Raw genomic sequence first — 23,780 nt, forward strand, 5'->3', positions numbered from 1 at the left:
AACTCTCTTCCCCAGGAATTGTGTTTTTCTGGAAGATTCCAAGGAAGTGTGTGTATGTGTGTGTGCATGCATGTGGTGGTGGTGATGATGGGGACAGTCAAAATAACACAGAGGGTAGGAAGAAGTAATCTGTTTCATGCCAACAGGTTTTATCTCTATTATCGCCTCCTGTTGCTTTGGCGCTGAGTGGTGCTAACTGAATGACTTCTTCCTACAGCTGTGCCTATGCCACCCTACGCGGAAACAAAGAGTCTTTTCATTCTCGGGGACACCTAGGGAAGTGAAATATTGCCGGCTTGTATCTCACCTCGGATGAGTTCACTCCAGGCAAAGGACATTACCAGGACATTTAACAACAAGGCTGGTGTGGCAATGTGGGAAAGGCTGCTTTTCTCTCCCTACCCCCCCACCCCCAAGTTTAACAGAACTACACAATGAGTCAGTCTTTGAAAATAAACATGCATGGTTTTTAGGGAAGAGTGGAAGGCACTGGAGATGAATTTATGGAACTAAGGGGGGTGGCCCCTATCCCAAAGTTTGGGGACCACTGCTCTAATCTAATCTAGAGCAGTGCCCCAAATCTTTGGGGGGCGGGCACCCCCCTTAGTTCCATAAATTCATCTCCAGTGCCTTCCACTCTACCCTATAAAAAGCATTGTTCAGAACAGACATCGCATGACCCGCTAAGGAAGCTATCACAAATCAAATTCAGAATAGCAACGACTAGTTGCACATTTATTTAAAAGCTGATGAAAACTATATAGTCTAATTCAACAAAAATGATGAACTTTATCCAGTGATACCAGCCTTTCAGGGTTGGATTTACACACTCATCGAATGTACACACACCGGCCACTAGCATGAAGTATGTGGCATTCATTTACTCTGCTAAATCAAAGCCATGAGGATATTCAATTTACTGGTATATATACAATGTGTTTGTGTGTATCGTTGTCTGACGACATGAGGGCAATATATGGAAAAACATATTGTTTGGCAATATGCCTGACAAACTCAGAGTAACAGGAGTTTGTGAAATGGTAGGTTGAGCCTGATGCTTTAGTGTTCATGTGCATGCATTAGATGCTTACTCGTGAGATCACTGACCCCATATATACGGTATGCCCACTCAATCACTTTGATCTATGGAACCAGTACTGTTTCAGGTGCCATATAATATCAGTTCTGCTTTTGTAAGAAATCGATCTTCTAGTGTGGCAGCATGAACACTTTCGAACTGCCCGTTTATTAACACCAGGCAGCCGCTTTCGTTGTTCTGTTTTTGGCATCTGCTGAAAAAACATTATTATTATTATTATTATTATTATTATTATTATTATTATTATTATTATTATGCTTAGGCAACCTTATCCTTGAGAGGGATATCACCTTGAGAGCCAGTATGGTGTAGTGGTTAAGAGCGGTAGACTCGTAATCTGGGGAACCGGGTTCGTGCCTCCGCTCCTCCACATGCAGCTGCTGGGTGACCTTGGGCTAGTCACACTTCTCTGAAGTCTCTCAGCCCCACTCACCTCACAGAGTGTTTGTTGTGGGGGAGGAAGGGAAAGGAAAATGTTAGCCGCTTTGAGACTCCTTCGGGTAGTGATAGAGCGGGATATCAAATCCAAACTCTTCTTCTTATCCAGACATGCAGAATGCCGACATGTGTTTTAATCTGATTTTTTTTTTTTTAGCTTACTGTTGATTTGGATTTTTTTTGAATGCTATAAATAGCAGATTTTAACTTTTTATGATGATTTTATTGTTTCATTCTTTTTAGTAAATGGCTGTGAGGTTTTTATTGCAACCAATCTTGCAAAAATAAATATATAAATAAAATAAGATATATTTACTTAGAGATGTGACTTTGAGAGATCCCAGGGGAGGGCACTAAACCCTGAAGAATGACAGTTCTAGAAATTTAGATTAGCATTTCATTATTTTTTTCACACAGCACCCCCAAAAGGCAAATGGGGAGGAAGTGACAAACAGTACCAGGGATGAGTAATGTATATAGTGTGTGTTTGTGTGCATATAAGCATCTCTCTCTCTCTCTCTCTCTCTCTCTCTCTCTTTTTTCCCTCTCCAGTTTCTGGTGAATAGGAACAGTTTCACTTTGGGCTGGGAACCCCTGTTTATTTCATGAAATAATAGTAGTAGACGATAAGGACGACAATGATGATTTTCATTTATAAATCGCTTCCCACGTTGCACCCTGTATATATTGAAATGGGAATGTGCGGATGAGATTTCCCTTATATTTATCTCACCCCTGCTAGCGGCCAGGTACCGGGTACTTGGAGCCAAAAGCTTACTGTTAAGAAGCCACACCTGCAAATAATTAAATGCATTTATTTTTAGTAAGAGATCACAAGGCCAAACAGAACCCTTTTGCCTTAAAAATTGCAGTTTGGAAACAAAAGAAACATACCTTTGGGAATTCAGGCACAGAGCAGAATTTTTTTAAAAAGCTAGATTGCCTCATACCATTAGAATCCCAGACCCATCAGCTAGCTGTGTCCAGACATGGACTGTGTTGCTGCAACACAGTCTTTCATCCGAACGGGAACCCTTAGACCCAGGTCAAAGGCCAGTTTTTATTCAGAAAAGCCTGGGTACAGGAGGGTAGATTTCCCCCACCTCTTTAGCTAATAAAGACATACCGGTAAGGCTTGTTTTCCCCAGCACTAGAGGGTGTGTACACTGGGAGACCATGCCGCTAACAATTGGATTTCTGCACAGTCACTGTGACCTTGAGCAATCTTTTAGCATACTCTCCATGCAGGTGGTAAGTGGAACTAATTAACTGGAACTTTTTGCCTGAGGAAGATTGCACCCAGCATCCTAAGTAAAAAGGTCATTAAAATGAACCAAAGAAATTGGGGGGGGGGGGTTCCTTTACATATCCCAAAGCAATTTACAATATTCTATGTAAACATATATAGGATATATGTATGTGTGTATATATATAAACATATATAGAATGACTGCATATATTTAAAAAATAGTTTAAACAATTATATATATTTTAAAAAATAAAACACCAACAACACAAAATCAATTCAAATCCACTATAGATGCCATCTAGGATATACATTAGTTTGGAGATGCACACATCTTGCCATCACCTAATTCTGATGGAGGCCAGTGTTCTGTTCTACGCTTTTGTGGCAGAGAGTTCCACAGCCTAATTTTTAAACCCATTCCTGGCATGGATTAAAACCAATTCTAATTTGTTATGGAACTTTCTCCTTCACCTTGAGCTTCCTAGTCAAGAGCTTTTGTCAACAGCTGGTTTTGTTTTAGGAGTGTGTGTTGTTTCAGTCCACGCCAGAGGTGGCTGTAAGAGAAGGTGTTATTCTTGCTCAAAGTGTTATTCTCAAAAGTTCTTTCTTGGTCATAGGTGCCCAGTAGACACATGTGCCAGCTTCCTAGGTAGACTGTTTCTGGATACTAAAAGATGTTTCCTCTGAGTAAGAGGGATGGTGAGAGGATCTGCATATTGTATAGAATGAACATAAAAGGAACCTATTAGGTCAGGCCAGTGGCCCATTTGTTCCAGCATCCTGTTCTCACAGCAGCCAACTGGGTTCCTGTGGAAAAGAAGCCTGATACCAGGACCTGATTGCCACAGCAGTCTCCACAGGTGTGATTCCCAGCAACTGACATTTAGAGCCTTATCCTCCACAAATTTGTCCACGAATCTACTCAGGTGCAGATTGGACTGTCTTCCTGTGGAGCAGTGGGAACCAGATGTTGTGTGTGTGTGTGAGTGAGTGAGTGAGAGAGAGAGAGAGAGAGAGAGAGAGATGATTGACCCCTACATGCAGCATTTTAGTTTTTAGCAAAACAATTTCTAGAAGGGGCAGAATTTAGTGGGTGGGTGAAATAGATTTTGTGCCACCAATATTCTTGCCACTTTGCAACCCATTCATTGCATGCCACACAATTTTGTGGGAGCCGTTGAGACCCATGCCTTCTCCTATCTGCATAACACCATCCATCCAACTCTAAGTTCTTTGACTTGGTCATGTTAGGGCACAAGATGCGAGAGAGGAGTTTCAAGTCATTTTATGCCTGTCATTAGTTCCTGAAGGCCAATTTTAGCATCTTCCGTATCTTCTGGATACCAGTTTCTGGATACCACAGAAGGGGAGATTACTGTTGCATCCAGGTCCTGATTTCTGCTTTTTTTGGAGGCAGCTGGTTGGCCACTGCAAGAAAAGGATGCAGGGTGAGATGGCCTGATTCAGCAGGCTGTTGTTATGTTCTTTAACTCTGTCTGTCTAATGTTGCTACCCGTCTCCAGAAATAAATAGTTTGGAAACAACCCATCCAGTATTTGTTTTTTGTTCATTTGTTTCCTTTCCCCTCTTCCCAGTCTTACTTAAATCCAACCTTATCTCCAGACAAGATTTTGCAAAGAGAAATCATTCATTACATCCACCTGGAGGCTGAGGGGGAGGAGGGGGAGAAGCTCTTTAAAAGGTATTTACTGATTTTTCCTGACAGTTTAGCTGGAATCCTTTCCACACTGCAGTTGTTAAATTTGTTGTTTCAGCGGTGAGAGAGTTACCATCTTTGCTCGAACTGCATTTTCTTGCTTACACTTCCTCTTGCAATCCATCAAAATCAAGTGCCTGTGTCTGGTATTTTCCCTCCTGAATCTCAATAGGATGTCTGAGGCCTCATCAAAGCACCCAGTGAAAAGCCTGTAGGGGTGGGGTGTATGTATTTTGCAGTACTCTTCATACAATCACAATCAACATGGAACTTTGATGGCATGAAATGTGGGGGTCGCCATTAGTCTAGATAGTTTTAAATGAGAACATAAGAAGAGCTGAGCTGAATCAGGTCAATGGCTCTTCTAGCCCAGCATCTTATTTCCACTGTGGCCAACCAGATGCCAATGGGAAGCCCACAAGCAGCACATGAGTACAAGAGTGCTCTCCCCTCCTGTGGTTTCTAGCAAAGTGGTGTTCAGAAGTATTACTGCCTCTGACAGAGGAGGTATTACACAGACTCATGGAAGATGCTTCCATCATTGGCTGCTAGCCATGTATCTAGCAGAGACAAGAACTGGGATGTGGAAACATAATCAGCCCAAGAGCCACATTCACTCATGGATAGCCTTATAGGTGCTGTGTGGTAGTGGTAGGTGAGGCAGCCAATGTGCCTCTTTACTTAGTTCAGTCATACAAAAGTGAGAGGTCTTCCATTCATACATGGAAAAAGCAGCAGCATCAACAACAATTGTGTTGTGGTTTTACGGTGGTTACCTTGTTTGCCACCATAGTCCAGAAAGGCCAGCTGGTAAATAGTTTAAATAAATAAATTGTGGGGAAGTTTGAAACATCCATGTTCAGGAGCAGCCTGCCACTCAAAATCAGAAGCTGGGAGGAAGCAAGGGGGCGAGGGTTCTTATGTACAGGAACTAGGAAGGCAAAGGTGCAGTGAAGAAAATGTAGCATTGGCTCAGCTTCAGTACCAGGGACAGCTTCAGCACCAGGGACAGCTCACTGTTGGAAGCCAAAGCAAAACTAGGCCTAACAAGCAGGCCTTGGGTATTTTTCCAGAATCAGTCCCAGGGACAGCTCACTGTGAGAACTGAAAGCAAGGCTAGGACTACCCAGCAGGGCATAGGCCAAAGAGCAGATAACTTTGCTGAGAACATACTAATAGGCAATATGAAAATGCTATAAATAACTAAGTAAATAAACCTACCTAACTGCAAGTAAATAAAAATAACCTAGTGTGTTGGCTTCAGAGCTGGTCTGAACTGTGCTGAGGGCTAAAATACACTTGTGGGGGTATGCATTCAAGGCCCTGACACCTAGAATTTATTTGATGATTTACAGTCCACCTTTCAAATTCCAAAAAGAAAAGTTCAGTGTTGTTATATAGCAGAGTCCATAAAGAATAAGAAACAAAATAGCTTATTGTTCAACAAAAATGGGGTGGGCAGTTGTCTGATAAAGGGCAAGTGTTTTGCTTCGGAGGCATTTTCTCAGTGAGGCTGGAATGTCTCCTGCTGCCTCTGGGACTGGTGTGATGGCCAAGGCTGTATGTCAGAGTAGTGGAAGGAGTTTCCAGGGAGGAATCGTCAATATTTGAAGATGTTGATAAATGGAACATTCTTTGTCCCTTGGGGTGCTCATTTGCTGCATTTGCATGCTGTCTTTCTGCCAAAGTGCTCAAGATGGTTCACTGTTTAAAATGATAGCTTTACAAATTAGTAGACACAACTGAAAAGTGTCAGGCTGGGTAGAGGAAAATAAATTTAGGTAACTTGGCCTCTCTACATGAGGCTAGGAAGGGAGGAGGAGAATGACAGCTGGTCACTGCCAAGCTGATGGAAGGAGTTGTTTGACTCTCCTCTCCCTCTGAAGAAGCCAGGTGGAAGGGTTGCCTCAGTTGCTGAGATGGTCAAAGGTCTCCCCTGTCCTTGCCAGGAGTCCATGGCATCCTATCAAAGTATGTTTTTCTTCTGATGCAAAAGTTTCCAGGTCCTGGTCTACAACATGGAAAATAATGTGGAGTGGGGAATAAATTGCAACAAGAAGAAGTTGAAAAAAAATAAAGATTGAAGATATGCACGACTGAGCATGCTATATATTTTTTAATAACAACAATTAAGTTTTATATAGCACACTTCAAATGTTCAGAGTGCTTGGAGTGCATTATCTCGGGGATTCATTATAATCTCTGGGTTGGAAATCTATCTCAAAAAATGAATGTTCAAATGGAATTTTAGAATGCCTCTTGATCTGCCCCTTTCCTCCAAAACGTGGTATACAAATGCTATTGCAGAAAAGTTCTCAGGGGGAACTTTTAGACTAAATGCTGGAGGATGGATATTTATGCATTTATTTATATGATTTTATATCCTCCATTTTTCTACATTAACGTGTACTCAGTAACCAAAGCAACAAAAAGGGAAACTACAGTAAAAGCATAGGATAAGTCATATTCAGAGACCTTTGCTTAAGAATGGCAGCTGAAACAACATTATTTTCTGTGCTCTTCTCCGATAGGACCATGGAGGGGCAAAATGTTCCTCCTTCAGAATGCCATTTCGCAATTTGAATACCACAATATTCACTCTCATACTTATCTGCTGAATGTCCCAACAGTGCAGCAGGCAGAGTTGAAAGCCTCATAAGGCTTTATTTCTTTAAAAATACATCTGCTACACCTTTCTTTATGAAAGTTCAAGGCAACTCACAATCAAGAAGTATGCAATACATTAAAATTTTAAACCACAATAATCGAACAGAGCAGCAGACGAAGATATAAAAGCATTGAAAACATCAGTAATAAAAAGATCACTAAAAATGCAAACACGCCAAAGAGCAACACTGTGGCAGGTGGTAAATTTGTGGCTTTGGAGGCCAAAAGTTGTAATGTCAGAGCGGAAGGGAGAGGCACAACAGATGTCCCATCACAGGGAGATTCTGAGGCAGATCAATATGGACATCCTTGAAATGTCCTGCTTTGTAGCTCAGTAGCATCCTAGCCTCAAACACAGAAGAGAAGCAATCAGCTGTATCACTGACTGGGGAACCAGACTGCATTCCTTATGATGCTTTCAGTTCCAACAGAGCCCAAAGCTCATGGAACCTGAGGCCAATGGCCTGAGTCAAGACTCCACTGGATAACATCACCTGAGCCTACCTCATGAGAGGAATCAAGTGCTTCTTGTGCCATCACACCTATCGAATGAGACAGGGAGCATGCCAGGCAGGAGCAAACAGGAAGATAAAGAAGACCTTGTCTGCAGGCCAGGGCCACAGTCTTTAGGTCAAGGGTGTGTGTGTGGAGCTTTGGCAAAGTGGACCACAGGAAGAAACTTATAAGACTTCACTTCAGCTCCATGATGCTGTCCATGGTGCTACCTCACCTCCTTTCATTTGTGAGTTCCTGCTAAAAATAAGAAGTGATAGAGCATGTGTTCTGCATGCAGAATCCCTACATTGAATTTCTGGTATATCTGAACAGGCTGAGAAGGACCTCTGCATGAAACTCTGCTACCAGCCATTGTAGGTGATACTGAGCTTGTTGGGCCAGTGCTCTGTCTCTGCTGTATATGACCGCTTTCCTATATTCCTAGCAGGTCCCAGATGATTAAGGGCTTTATAGAATGAAGGTAATGTTTTTATTTGCCCCCGCCCCACCCCACAATAAGGCAATTGGAAAGTGCTTGCATAGTCGCACGGTCCAAATAATTCTGCGAGAGAGAGCAGGAGGCCTATTTTCTAGGAATATTATTGTTGCAAAGAGCAGCCAGCAAGGCATAAGACGGTGTATCTGGTGTTCAGGGATGCTTTCAGGAACACAGACTGAAGAATCAGCTTTAGCATTAGCGCATGCCCCATTTACCCACCTTAACAGCATCTTCTGTCATTAGCTTCTGCCGAAATGAATAACAACTTCCCCACAAATATCTCAAGATCTCACAAAGTAGCTACAGCATAAATTGGGAAGAATGTTCTGTAGCACAACAAAGCGGATCACGTTAAATATGCAGCAGTACTTTCCTTCTTCTTCCTCAAAGCAGCCTCCCCCCCCCCCCCCCCCGGAAGCAAATCTCGCTTTAAAAATGTCTAAACATGCCGTCAAAATTATTTCATGGTGCAAAGTGAGGGAGAGTCTGTTGCCTCCTCATTTTATATCTTCTCCCGTTCCTTTGTATTTTCCATGAAAAAAGCCTTTTGACGGCTAACGCTGCCATGATGAGAGAAGCCTCTGCCAGATCATGCATCCACGTGGTAGTTCTCAAAGCAGTCTTAATAAGTTGCAGGTGATGGCTGGGAAAGCACCTTCTTCTCCATCTTTGTCTTAATTGGGATGCAGGTCAAAGGAGTAGCATGACATCACTGCAACTTAGAAGACCATGGACTCTCAGTTGTGGATGAGCAGCTAGATGCAGTGGTGGCCAAACTTAGCCCTCCAGCTGTTTTGGGACTACAGTTCCCATCATCCCTGGCCACTGGTCCTGTTAGCTAGGGATAATGGGAGTTGTAGTCCAAAAACAGCTGGAGGGTCAAGTTTGGCCACCACTGAGCTACAGGAACTCTGGGCCAGTCCAGGCTCTAGAGACAGGATGCTTAACCACCAAATTGCCAACCCTGAACCAAAATAAGAGTACTGGGGGAATGAGGACTTGCATGTTTCTTTCTCAAGGGTTTCCTCCAGAAAAACTGGGTCAATCACCACCAGCCTTCTGGCAATTGTTAGCACTGAATGCCTATCATGTATGTGAATGTGTGTCTATTATTTGGAGTTTCTTCTAGGTAGGGTGGGGTAGCAGACTGAGGAGACAGCTTCAATCAAACAAAAGTTCTAGAAGAATTAATAACTTTTTTCATTTAGGCAAAACTGGTGTTCTTGTGCTAGGATCTTCAAAGTATGCAGAGCAAAGCTGGCTCGTGAGGGTTTCTTTTCCTGCCCGAGGCAAAGCGGCAAATTAACCCCCACCTCCCTACTCCCCACAAGCCAAGGTGTGTAGTGCCTAAGGCTAATCATGTTATTTTGGCAGCAGAGTCTGAAAATCCCTCAGCTATTTCTCATCCCCCCCCCCCACTGAAAGTAAAAGCACAATAGTAATACATAAAATAACTAACCATTTCCTGACCTTTCATGACAGCGGATGTTAGGTGCCTGAGGTGGCTGCTTCACTCTGCCCAGTGATAGGGCCTATCTTAATCTGGGCCTCAGCTATGGAAGCATAAGGTGGGTATCTGCACCAGATCTAAAATGACAGCTGATGTGTACAGCCTGGTGGACTGAAAAAAAACACACCATCTACAAATCAGGAAGTCGCTTCAAATTTCCTTCTGCCACGAGTACACTCTTTCAGCAAGCAGCTCCTGTTCTCAGCCTCACCTTCTCTGCCCTGCAAAATGGGAACAATGTTTATTTAAACATTTATAAGTCGCAAAACATCACAAGGCAGTAAGCAGCCTAAACAAAAAACAACAACAGCATAAACTATATTTTTTAAAATGTCAGACATGCCAGTAAAAGCTGGCTGGCTGGCTGATAAAATGACCTACTTAAACTATGTTAATGCATGTGATGATGGTGATTATGAAACAGAACATGGAGGATGCTATAGAATTGCATTCTTTTGTTTATATTTCCCCGACTTGCTTCTAATAATCACAATCAAATAAAACAGGAGAGCATTCTCCAGCTGAAGGCCAGCACTTTAAGTGGAATGCATTCTCTCTCTGATGTTTCAGGATTTCTTTATTTCCCCCCTTTTGGTTCATACATAAGGCAAAGTGTCAGGGGGCTGTTTTCTCGTCATGGAGGAGGATGCTGTGTTAGGTGAATGTAGCTTTCCTCCTGTGCTCCATGTTCTGGTTAATCATAAACCTGCTGTTCCCCTCCAGGAGGCTGATGTTCCATCATTTTTGTGTTACTTTGGCCTGCCAGCACTTAAGCATCATCTCCTTCCCTGCCCACCCCCCTTCTAAATTCCCCAGCAATTTTTTTTACCACTGGAATGGCATCTTAACTGGAAGGCATTGAGGCCTCTCTCTGTGGGGTCAGTGCCTCTGATTTTGCCCATATATTTCCACTGCTGTTTTTTTTCCAAGTTGGCACAATCCTGCCCAGAGTAGGATTAGTTCCTTATCAAAAAATTTTTTAAAGAAAAGATGTGATGTTTCTTGTAAAGTCATGTGGAATCTGCTAATGAAATTTAATAGAAAGTTTCTTCCGCCCATGTTGCACTTCTTTGTGATTGAGCCAAGTAGGGCAGTTGCTAGTTTCTTGGCATTAGGGGTCAAGACTGCATAGCAATCATATGCTCTGAGCTGGAAATAGTTTTTACGAAATGTTAAGTTCTGACTTGCTGGATCAGTCCAAAGGTCCGTCTGTTACTGCATTTGGTCTCCAACAGTGGGCATGAAGGTGAGAACCTCCTCTGTAATTGTCCCCAACTTCTGGCATTCAGCGTTATACTGTTAGAACATGGTGGTTCCTTCTAGGTACTCCATTGGGGAAGGGCAATAGCTCAGTGGTAGAGCACCTGCTTTGCATGCAAAAGGTTCCAGCTTCTCCAGGTAGGACTGAGAACATCTATTGCATTAAACCCCAGACAATCACTGCCAGTGAGACAATACAGAACTAGATGGACCAATGAGTCTGACTCAGTCCAAGGCAGCTTCTTCCTGTTCCTACTGGCTTATATCCATTGTAGCTCGAAATAGCCATCCTGTTACTGAGAGGATTTATGCTTGTGCAATGGCACTCTCCCCCCTCCCCCTCCCCGCATTCCCTCAATTTTGCTTTGGGGTTGGGGAGGGTGCAGAGCATGGACATGAGAAGGAGAGGGTGGGAAGAATATTCTTGCATAAGCCTAAATCCTTGCAATAATGGAGGAGCTACTTAGTACGACATTGGATGGTATTTATTGTTTCTAATAGCTGTTGAGTCTAATAGGCATGTCCCTTGTGAATTTGACTGATTTAGAATTAAAAGGCAGGGGTATTTGTATGCTTTAGGATGGTAAGAGAGAGGCATCATCGTGTACAGTATACACATCATTCCACAACATATTGTGGCCAGTATGGTAGCTATCCCTGCTCTGTTATAGCACCATTCCCTCTTTGATGTATTTGGATCAAGGGCAGAATAGAAATTTAATAAATTTAATAAATAAAAAGTAGATGACCCCATAGTCATTTGGGATTTTTTAAATTTTTATTTTTATTTATTTTTTACTTTCCCAACTTGGAGGGGTATATGCAGGATCTTTCCCCTGGCCATACTGCTCTGGACTGATGGGCAGGGGAAAGGGGTGATGCTGTCATACTCAAGGGAGGAACCAGCTCTTGAATAACTTGGCTCTCCCTCTGCATCCACTCAGGCTTCCAAAATTGGCCGGAACAGACACATGCACCAATTTTCTTGGAAGAAGCTGTCTTCATATCCTCCTGAGCAGGGGTCTGTAAGTCATTATGGAAATGTAGTTATGCCATTAAGGCTGGCTGGGACATTAACAAAGGAAGATATTAAAGAGGTGGACACTGGCGAGTCCAGGCAATGCAATGGGATTGGATTCCTCTTTCCCAGTTCCTTCTGTTGGATATGCTGGGGACAGAGGCACTTGTCTCTCTGCATTTCATTATGTTCCTTTGGCAGGACTGTTCTTCTGACAATCAGTTCTTCTGATTCCACCCCACCCCCCAAAAACATTTGACACATGGTGGCAATCATGACATCTTTTCTGGGGGACTTGGTCCTGCTACAAGGAGCTGCTGGCATTACTTAAAAGGTGTCACAGACTGGTGACGAGAATCAGATGGGAGGTGAAGAAAGGATTTTAGAAGAGGAGGACTGGGTGGAGTTGGAATCCAGGCAATTAAAAAATGCTCACTGCTCCAATGAGAATGGGCCGTTCGCTCAGTGGTAGAGCATCTGTCTTACAAGCAGAAGTTCCCAGATTTAGTTCCTGGGCATCTCCTGGTAGGGCTAGGAGAGACACCTCCCCACCAATTGGAAACCCCGGAGAGCCGCTGCCAGTCCATGTTGACAACACTGAATTAGCTGAAGTAGGCTTTTAAGATAGTGCATCTTCGTGAGTGAGTCATGCAAGATTTTAAATGGGCGCTTTACTGCTGCTGCTGCTGCTGAATGCTGCCCTAAGTCATTTTAATTCTTGGTTTTATGGTACGCCACTTCGGATACTGTACACAGAAGTTAAGAAGAAGCTTTATATATAAATAAATAGTGCCTTAAAGCTGCAATACATGTGATTAACAATGACAATAATATTCAAAGTGAAGTATGGAAGAGATTTTTACATGCAGATAAAAATTGATTTTATATTTTGCTTGTCCGTCATAGAGATATAGGATAAATAAGGACAGGAGAGCAGCTTTGCCCACTTAAAATATGCAACGGTGGAAACCACAGAACAGCAGATCAATGTCTGAGTTATGGGGGAAAGAGGTAGGGGAGCCCCTATTCCCCCACCTGATTTTCAATTGGCTAAAGTGCTTTTCCTTCTACTCTGTTGTGAAAAACGCTTTTATTTGACTGGAGTTTTGACTCAGCTTCCACACAGTGTTAAATGGAATTTCATTGTCTTTGATTTTTTTTTTTAAGGAAAGGCAGGATGCAACATTCGTTTCATGTGTAATTAAATGCACACACCCTGATTGGTGACTTAATCTCATTTTAGCCAAATTGTGATCTTCCCTGTAGCCTGATTTTTAAATAGTAGCTAAAGGAACCACATCAAAAGGGACCAAGCCTCCTTTCCCTCCACCCCCAGGTATTTCACGCAACCAGCAAATCCATGAATAGTGGAGCTTTGCCTCTGTTTTCAGTGGATTATCTCCAAATAACTTAGAGTGGTCCCTATTGAAATTAATAGACCTAAGTTAGCCCTGTCAATTAATGGCAATAGGTCTGCTCCGAGGATGATGAGCATTGGATACAACTCAGTGACTGGATGTCTCTGAGAAGGTGCACAGAGGCCCCTGAGGACATTAGAGAGCGTTAATGCATGACTGTCAGTGGGTATCAGGTTTTGTAAAATTGCTCTCCTAGGAGGGTGTTAGAAATCGATTTTGTGTGTATGTGTGTGCATGCACTGTGATAGCTAGCTCTGTGTGTCTCTTGCCATCATGCCAGCGCCAGTAAATTCTGACTCGATCCTGCTGTTTTGTCAATAACGCGGAAAGTTCTGAAATAACTGCTCAAAGCCGTCAAATGATATGTTGTTCCACAACTCGATTCAGCTTTCCAAGCACTTGGCAGTAACCAACTTTCTGTGAACTTAAAGTTTCTGAGCCCACCGTGCCCTTTCATAGGATGTTCACACTCCTGTAATCTAGATCCAGTAACCTAAGAATCCAATGTTTTGTGATTAGAACCAGCTAATTATTCAATTAAATGGGGGGGGGGGAGAACCTCACACACCACCTTTTCCTCCCTGGAGAAAAGGCAGGATATGAATGCAATTAACCAAGTAATTCTCAACCCCACTTCCATTTTTGTGGCTTCATCAGTACTCCCCCACCCCAAATATTTCATTGCTTTCACTTATATATACAAGGAGCAACAATCAACATTCAGAAATCCCACCCACACCCAGCAGCAGCAGCACAAAATGTCTATTTAATTACATTTAACTTTTAAATCATTTCAGCTTTAAACAAAGGTATCTCTCCACAAGTTGTCATGCGTCCTCGGAGGCCTATAACCATGTTCTATTAATGTTGCTTATTTCATAAAACTATGCAGGTTGATCAAAAAGCGGTAGTTTTCTTGTCTGTGTTCCTTTTAAAAAAACAGAAAACTCATTGGAGAATTTCAGAGGGTTTTTTTTTAAGCTTAGGAAAGAGGCAGAAGATGCACAAAAGTGGAAGGTGGGGATATAGAGGCCATATGAGAGAATCGAAGGCTGTAAAGCACATTAGAATCGCATTGTTTCCAAGCCCTCAAAATTCCCAGCAGCCAGTAACCAACTACAGTGCCCAGAATTATTTGAGGGAACATATGTGCTTCAAATGCCCTTTAAAGGTATAGCACATACACAGTGCAAGACGAGTGTTCTGTTTCTATCACTTTTGCTAAGTGGTTCCCTTGCCCCTTTTACCGGCAAGGCCAAGGAGCTGCCCAGTAGTTCAGGGACTAAGGTGGTTGAGGCAACAGAGGAGCTTCCAGCTAAGAATCTGCTGAGAACAGGGCAGGATGAGACGTTGCACAAGCAATTGGAAGGCCCAACTGAGCCACTTTGCGACAGCCCCTGCTGCTCCACCAACACCCTAGAGCGTTGGTTTTCAACCAGTGTGCCGTGGCACCCTGGGGTGCCTTGAATGATGGTCAGGGGTGTCACAGGCCACACTGGCCCCCTGTTGCTCTTTCTTTCCTTCCCTCCCTCCTCTGATGCTGTCTTGCGTCTCTGCCTCCCAAAGGCTTACACAACTGTTTATTGCAGCAGCCCTGGCTATAAGCTCCGCTGGGGAATGCTGCCTCTGGGAGGCACCTTTCTTTGGGGTGGGGTGGGGGCAGCTCAGAGACCAGAGACTCCCAATGAGAGGGGCGAGGAGAGGAGGCCTCCACAAGGGAGGGTGTTTGAAAAAAGGGTGAGAGGCTGCCAGCTCTGCAGGCAAGGGTGACAAAACTGGGCTCCCAAGCCCCACAGAGCTGCCGCAGAAAGAATGCAGTTGGTTAAGGGAGCCGTGGACTCAAAAAGGTTGAAAGCCTCTGCCCTAGAGTGCCAGCAGGGCCTGCAATGGATTAAGCCTCCTCCCTCCATTCCTCACCAAGAACCTTTTCTGCAGCTGTGTAAGAGACCAATAAAAGGCTATACGCCAAATGGTATTTCAGGACGAACTTTGGGTTCCTCCTCACAGATCTCAGAATCTTCCACCTGCCAAAATGCAAATGGAATAGGCTGGTTCAGAAGCTTCCTTGTGTTGCTGTACCCTTGTAGTGAAAGGTTTTGGGCTTCCAAACAGGCACTGTCTGTCCCTGAAGTTCTGTGGAATTAAAACAGTTTTAATCTTTAGAAACCTGGCAGAATAAAAAAGAAGAAGAAGAAGATCTTTGCACGGAACAAAACACAAGAATTTAGAAAGCCTCCCTAGAGAGTGAATTCCACAAGTACAGTAGCACCCTCAACCAAGAAAGCCCTCTTCCCAGGCACCATCCAACTTAGATGATGAAGCAACAGTTTGGTAGAGATAAGTCAAAATCCACAACGATTACATTTTTGAAGGCTCATTATTTTTGAAAGCCTTGCTTTCCTCTACAAAGAATAAAAAGGGGTTTTTTATCACTGGGTTTCACAGTTTAAGAGTAAGCATAAAGCAATAACCAGCTGTGGCTTGGCACCCACCACAGTCCTGAAAATTATATGCATATTAAGTTAATTACATGTAATTAAAGCATGCAAATTAGCAGAGTAGCCCCTCCCAACACACATTTCACTCTCTGTGCTTAACAATTTACCCACCCCTTAATTACACTGTAATGCTGGGGCATGGGGGGTGGGGGCTGGGAGAGGAAATTCAGCTAACATTGGGGATTGGTCGCATCGAACAGATGAAATTGTGTCTCTTTTATTGAACCAACTCCTGTAAGGAGCTTTACAATTTTGCAATAAATCCTCAGGCCTGGATGTTTAGAGCAGGAAAGTGAGAATAAATTCTTATGCTTTGATTTCATGTCTGCCAAAGAAATCTCACAAGATTTGGTTTAAAAAAACAAAAAAAAAGGAAAAAATGCAGAGCTTCAGAACAGCTCACAACTCTGGTAAGAAAAAGTATTTCATGAATCTCCTGGGGTGGATGTGTCTGCATGATTCTCATCTAGGGAATCAGATGCATTGTTACAATGGTTCATATATGGACTTAGTTGCTGCTGGAGCACAATGCAGCCGTACAGTCCCTTTTGTACTGAAAGACAGTGCATATCTTGCCTTAGAAGAGCAGGAAGGATAATTGAATTGTTGAGTGACCATCAAACAAATTACTTTCACTAAATGGGCAGCTAAGAGGCATAAATGTTTCTTCCAAATCTCTATTTGAACCTGGGTGGTAGTGGTTAAACTGTCTAATCCCATCTTATTCCTCGAGATATCCCAAGCAAGTCATTCTTTCTGCGACTAACCTACTTCACAAGGTTGTGCATAAACACTAAGGCCTCATGCAGTGCACACCCTGATATTTCTCAGACTGCAGATACTCTGGTATGTTTTGAACCACTGAGCTTATTGTAGGGCTATTATGTTTTTCATTTTTATTCTTAGGCAAACAACAAGCACCCTCTTAGCTTTTAAGTCTGTGATGGTGGGCTTCAGTAGTGTTTGATGTTGTGAGTGTGAGACTGTGTGTGTGTGTGCGTGTGTGTGTGTGAGAGAGAGAGAGAGAGCGAGCGAGAGAGAGAAGGAGAAGATTGGGCAATGGTAATTGTCAGGAAACCCCCCTCCCCACAGCAGGTAGCATCCCGGGATCGCTTGCAGTACAGGGAACCGCACCCTTTGTTCACCAGCTCGTCATCCCCCTCCTCAGGAGGAAGCGATCATTCCTCCAGTGGGGAGGGGGAGTTGGAGGCAGGAAGTTGGCTCAGGGGCTCTGAAGGGATAGCAGAGCCTGAACACCATGGGGGAAGTGGGGAACTGGGACAGGTTCCCGCGCCCCGAGTTCGCAGACAGGAAAGAGGTGGAAGGGGGAGGCGGGGGTTCAGAATCCCGCGCCTCTTTTGCTGGACCAAGAACTGGAAGGGGTCATTCCTGGACTCTGCGGAGGGATGAGATGGACGTTTGAACTTTTGCTCCACTGTAAATATCTGCACAATAAAGAACTTAGTTTGTAGAAGTTCTGGGTTCGGCTGATTTCTCATGAGCAACCACTGAACGTCCTTACAGTAATGATAAGTTAGACTTCCTGGATCTGAGAAAATGATTTCCTGGTCTGAGAACACAACTTCCATGCATGTGTAAGGTGCACACAATTTTAAAAAAATTAAGCCTTTGCATATTTTTCTATTTTGGCTGGTGGAGCTAAATGACTGCCATTAAGCCAAAGGTGATTTGGCAGGTACAGGTTCAGCCCTGAGTAGATAAGACACTAATCAACTGCTGAAATTGAGATCTTTCCTTCTTCTGCATTTCCTCGGCTGTACACTGGCTGGCTGCTCAGCTGCAATTACCGACACCTTCCAGGGCCCTCTTGGATTTCTCTCTCCTCCTTCTGCCTCATTTATCATCGCTGCTGCCCCAGGACAGCACAGCTGTTCTCGGGCTCCTGCAGCAAAAGTCGGCATCTGAGGGGGTTTTCTGGCTGTCAGGCAACTCCTGGTGCCTGCTCGCACAGACTCCCTGATGTCCGCCTCTTCCAAACCATCCATTTTGTACCTTTACATCCTTAATTCAGTCTCCTGCTCCTGATTTTCTGACCAGCAGGCACTTCTTCTCCCATTTATAAAGCTCATTGTGAAACGTGCCCAAAGGGTGTATTTATTTATGGGATCTCTTTGTCGCTGGAGGCCTGCGATCAAACAGTCGTTTTGTTAGTGAAAACCATTATATGAAATTCAAGCTCCAACTCCAGCATGGCAGCCTCTTTAGCCTCATGGCTAAAGGCACACAGTACCTCCTACCCTAGGCCTTCTCTGAGAGCTGTCCCAACACTTCCACTTATACTTTCCCCTCAATTCTTAATTCTCCTCCTTTATTCCCTTTCTGGAAGCTATGCAGCCCTGTACTGCCCACCTCACAGTTCACTCCTGGGCTCTTTCTCCCTGTTTCTTTACCTCTTCAGACTACTACCAGCCCACAACCACTTTTCTTCCTTGCATTCCTGTGATGTTTACCCCAGCCGTGTGGACCTTTCTCTTCCCTCACAGAAGCTGTGCTGTGTATTAGCATTCTATTGCTGACGCTTTCACCCTGAACAGTCAGAATGTGTGGCAATCGGCACCCTAATTTGCTGCATTTGGAATCCTCCTTTTCCACAGGATTGTAAGGGTGAGAAGAGTCGACATTGTCAAAGATCCCATCTTCTAGCAACTAATGATAGAACAGAACCTGCCTATCATGTCTTCTGGCAGAACTTGCAGCATGTCTCCATACTTACCTTATTAAAGCTAAATTCCTGGCAAGGTTCTGATTTTCTGCTTGGTTATATTACTACAGCAACGTGGTCTCACTAATGCTGCCTTGTAAATTGGCCACTATAGCTATTTTTTCAGGTAATTGCCACTGTCTGTTCCTTTTGCATTTCCTTGCCCTCTGAACTCAGTCTACTATGTTCCTTTCCCACTCCCATGTTTCTAAGTATTTGCCAGTTCAGCATCACACTAAAGGACAGACCTGTCCATTATGGTTTCTTTCCATTTCTCATTTTTCCAATGTTCGTTTCAGTTCTCCCCATTCCTACATCTAATACACACAGGTCTATAAGGAGTTTTGCCTCATATACACATTTTTGCAAGCATTCTCCCACCACAGAATGCATGTTGTACATTATTTTCATGCATATAAGCATTTCTGTGCATGTTTCCCCCCAATATGTGGTTTTTTTTTTTGTTTTGGTACATATTTTTCAGTTTGAGAACTACATTGCAAAATTCAGAGAAGAGTGAATTTTGAGGTGTAGTTGTGTTTTGCACAACAGTTTAAGCCCTGCAACCTTAAAACATCTTGGGTTGAGGGGGTTTGGATACCCCCTAACCTTAATTGGATTTTTTGATGAATTTGTAGATGTGCCATTCAGTCAAAACATCAGCAGGATCTCAAAAGAAGCCAGTAAACTTTGCAAGAATAAAACCCTTTAAAAATACACCCAGGAAGGTTTGTACAACCCTAGTAACACAGAGCTTTTAAAAACTCAAAACATACAACGATCTCCACTCTGCCCCCATTTTTTTCCTAAAAAAGAAACCCAGGCGATAGAAATGCAAGTAAAATAACATGAGCTTGATGTCTATTTTGTTTTGCCACACTCTTGCATATGCAGAATGTGTGAATTACTCTTAATTTGTTTATATGACTTAAAAGAGTGGAGAAGGACCGATAAATTCTATACGATGCCCCAGGGGGCCAATATGGGAAAAATAATTCATCCTCGCAGTGCTGGATATGACAAGTTTTATTTTTCATGGCTCTTCCTCTGAACCACTCTTCTTCACATTCTCCCTCCCACAGTTCTTTCTGTGATCTTTTATTCAGTTTTGCAGCTGCATCTCTGAAATGGAAGAAAATAGCTCTTAATAATTACATAAGTGCCACCCTGTGCTCCAGCCCAGCCCAACAATTGCCAGCACAATGTGAGATATAATTAGTACCTCCCTCCACCTGCCCATCAATCTTGGGCTGGGGTGGCCTGTGTTTTGGTCAAAATCTGTCTCCTCTGTTGCTGGCTTAATATCTGATGGATATTATTTATTAAATTTTTATGCCACACCTCATCCAAAGATCACAAGGCGGTTTACAATCTCTTGCAAATTCCAGTAGCTTGACCAATGGCTTGAATTCAAGGGTGCTATTTCAGATTTGGGGGTGAGTGGAGAGAAAGGAAGGTTTAAAGCAGAGGTTGGAAAGCCTGTGGCCCTACAGATGTTGCCCCACCCAGAGGGATGTTGGGAGTTGGAGTCCAACAACATCTGGATGTCCATGAGGAGCTCCATCCCTTACTTTGCAAGGTCACTCTAGGATACTTCATATGTCTAGGATATATAAAAATCGCAGAGCGCTGTATAAAAGAATAAAAAGCGTGCAGTACATAATAGAACAATGTAAAAATGGCACAAAACAGAATCCCATACCTTTGCACTAGCCAAAACATCACCACTCTGAAAATACTTGGGTGGGGGAAAAAATTCATTTTAGCAAACCATGAGAGTACGCCTCATTTCTAAATTTGTGTCAGGCTTCGGCTACACTTTATGACTAGGTGCAGCAGTTTGTGTTTGTGTGTATATTTCTTTGAGGGGGGGTTGTGACAAGCAAGGAACAATCCACAGTTCCATAGGTGGTTGACACAGTCAAAGGCATACTGGTGATCCATTTCCATTGGAGATAAGGCAGCCTGCATGGCTTCTCAGTGAGATATAAATTGCTCAGACTGAGGTATTGCCTTGGATTTGAGGGTTTTATAAGGCTTCATGTGTCCTTATTGGCCTGTAGGATCAGCCGCATTCAAGGTAGAATAGGGTTTTCATATTTCAAAAAGTGAAAATCGGGACACAAAAGTTGTTAAGCTTTTTGGGGAGTTTTCCAGCCAAAATCTACACATGGGCTGCCATATGATTTTCACCTAGAGGTTTGCAGGAGCTGAATACAGACCACGTCTGGGGAGAAGCGGAACAAAGAGGGCGAGCTTCCCGCCCGTCACTAGTTTAAAGGGACTAAGACACGCCCCCCCCCAGGCCGACCAAATTGGTCAGCCTGCGGGAGGCGTGGGAATAATCTACCAATCGCGCAGGGGCTGTGCTCAGCCCCTACGCACGTGATCGGGTCATGACACCCACAAATCCACCTCCTGCTGATGCGGAAGTGGCCTTCCAGACATACGGCAATGTTGGTGTAGAACTGCAGCCTAGAGGGCGTTCTTGTGATTGACAGGAGGAGTTTTCATCGCAACGTTTTTCTCTTTCTCTCTCTTTCGCAGAGTTATGTCATGCCCAGACCACCGCAGGGCTCCATGAGGATTTATAGAAGATGCCCGGGATCTTGGCGCCTCTGGTGCTCCTTTTGGTGTGGCTAATGGAGATTGCTGCCAGTCCCCACTCTTTGAGGATTGGTGAGTAAATAAAATTAAGCAGCTACCATGGATTTAACCACACCCCCTGACTATTGCACTCCATTCCCTGGAGAAACCAAGGACCCAGTTCAGAATAACAGGAAAGGCAAATGGGTGACCTGCAAAACTAGATCCAACTCCAGTATTATCTCTCCCCTGGATACCCCTCTAAATTTGAAAGAATCCAAACTACAGTGTTACCATTGTCATTGGGGATTCATATGCAAGGTCCTAGCTATGGCATTGTCCTCCATCAGTGCAGATTCTGGACTGCCAGCTTTATTATAAGAGGGGGTTTTGGTTTAGGAGGATGAAACATGTTTCCCCCCCCCTCCCTGGACCACTGCATCAGTAATCGAAGGCCCCCAAAGGATGCACAACCTCCTCTGGAAGGCTTATATAATCTAGATGAAATAAATGAGGCATAAGTCTGGTGTAAGGAGAAATCAGTTTGACTTAGTGTGCACTTATTTTAGAAATTACTCTAGAAAATGAATGAATGAGTCCATTCATTTGTTCTTTGCTGGCGGAATCAGCAAATGTGAATGTGAATGAATGTCAAGGAAAGAATGAAGATGCATTTATTTGCTCGTGTGTTCATTTGTTTTTAACTGTTTTGCATTGGAGGAATTGTTTTGCACTGAAGAAACAAGCTAGGACATGGTGTACATAAACGGTTTACAAGATACGTGGAAAGAGAGAGGAAGAGAAACAGAGCAAAGAAATAGAGCGCTGAAATTGTTAAGAGTGGAAAGCTGTGTTTACTTTAGATGACAGAGGGTGGCTGAACGCCCTTTTCAGTTACATATAGATATGGACCCTTTGTCATACCTAAGGCAGGTCATTTCCCAGGGTAAGGAGGAAGGGTGTAGAATGTCTACAAATTTCTTGGATCAAAAACACAGAAGTTACAGGCAGTGGAAGACTAATTGGGCCTTCTATTGAAGTCAGTGGGACAATGAATGAACTAATGAGTTGATGCAATGCCAATAACATTTAAATTAAATGAACGCAATATGTAACAATGAAAATGAATGGGGAAATGGCATAAATATATATGGCATTACGAGCACTTTCCCATAGACTTTTGATTGTATAATAAGCACTAAGGATGGGATAAGGGAAGTTGAGATTCGAGCAGAGGCATTAGGGAAATGAGGCTCAGGGGGCTCATAAAGATGATGCCTCCCTTCTTTCTGCCTCTCTACCACTGCTCTGTCCTTGGCTTCCCCTGCAGACCCAATACTGATATATGCTTCCTATCTGACCATGAATGGCTTGGACTGATCCCACCCCTTCTCACCAGAGAACCCTTTATCAGGTCTCTGTAGCATCGAAGTGCATTGTACTGGATTTTTTTTTGCTCTCCAAGGTTCTAAGGATCTCTCAGCAGGATTTTCAATGACCCCAACAAATTGCAGTTTTGAGGATTCTCTATGTGCAAGCTATGCCAGTTTGCAACCGATGTAAGTTTCTAGTGAAATGCGCTCTTGACTTCCTACGTAGAGAAGCTGTAAGGTTCCCTTGCTTGCTCCAGGAACTTATTGTCTCCAAAGCATAAATCAAAAGCAAGGGGGCATCATGACTTGGTTCCCATCAAGACGATACCATCTTATGGGGAGTCTTTTGTATCTAAATTTGCAGTTGAGATCATTTGGGTTTAGAGCTGAGGAAAGGCACAGTTAGTTCCGGTAACTTTGAGGCGGCATGCTTCATTCTTAGTGTTGCAGGTAAAAATGTATGTATATATCTTCTCTGTTCTTTAAAATTGCCTTTGGTGCTGGTTGGTGGTGCCACCAAACTGTTAATGATGTCTTGGTACTTTGTGTAGTAGGGGATGCAGACTTGTGTTTTTTATTCAGAGAGGTCAGGGGAAGGGGACTGTCCACTTTTATGGCATTCACTGCTTGGGTGGATTAAGAAAGAAGGACAGCAGCTCTCTTTCATTGCATTGAGACCTCACTTCGTGGGCAGGAAAAGAAACAACTTCCCCATCAACTGTCACTAGATGCTACAAGTTGTTTTATTAACTCTTTGCAGCTGATAAGAAGCTAATCTTCCCTCTCCTGATGCAGACAGGCAATACCTATTTTTATAGTACCTGTTAATAAGGAGTAGAAGAAGGAGCAAGATCAAATCCAAGGAGATAGCAGTTTTAGATGTTTCCTGTCTTACGTTTCCATGGAAGAAGAAGAAAAGGCAACACCTATACAAAAGGAGGAAGAGGCAAGCCTCAAAATGGAACTGGGAAATGTAGAGAACATTAATAAATAGTCCATTGTCTTGACCATTTTGCTGGGAAATTGCTTCAGGGACATAAGAATTATATTTGTTGAATTAGCCCAAGGAAGGTTCCTAGGCGTCTGCTGGAATGTGTTGGGTAGTTTCCTATTTTATTAAAGTTCCAGTATTTTCCAGTAGCACTTTGAGGCCTGCCTCTTTCCACCACCCCTCTGAGCTTTCACACCTGCAGTCCTTGTGTTCTGTTTCAAAAGTGGCCTCCTTTGCATT

General features: G+C 43.4%; 1 protein-coding gene across 1 annotated transcript in view; it reads left to right on the top strand.

Annotated features, from left to right (window-relative positions):
• Positions 1–23,780, top strand: part of GRIK4 (glutamate ionotropic receptor kainate type subunit 4) — a 440,303-nt gene that overhangs the window by 138,851 nt on the left and 277,672 nt on the right. Inside the window, exon 2 of the mRNA XM_033171758.1 lies at positions 21,138–21,269. Within this exon, the coding sequence (XP_033027649.1) occupies positions 21,188–21,269 (82 nt within the window). The 5' untranslated portion in view covers positions 21,138–21,187. The remainder of the gene's footprint in view (positions 1–21,137; positions 21,270–23,780) is intronic.

Source organism: Lacerta agilis, chromosome 15 (assembly GCF_009819535.1).
Source record: "Lacerta agilis isolate rLacAgi1 chromosome 15, rLacAgi1.pri, whole genome shotgun sequence".
Lineage (NCBI taxonomy): Eukaryota > Metazoa > Chordata > Lepidosauria > Squamata > Lacertidae > Lacerta > Lacerta agilis.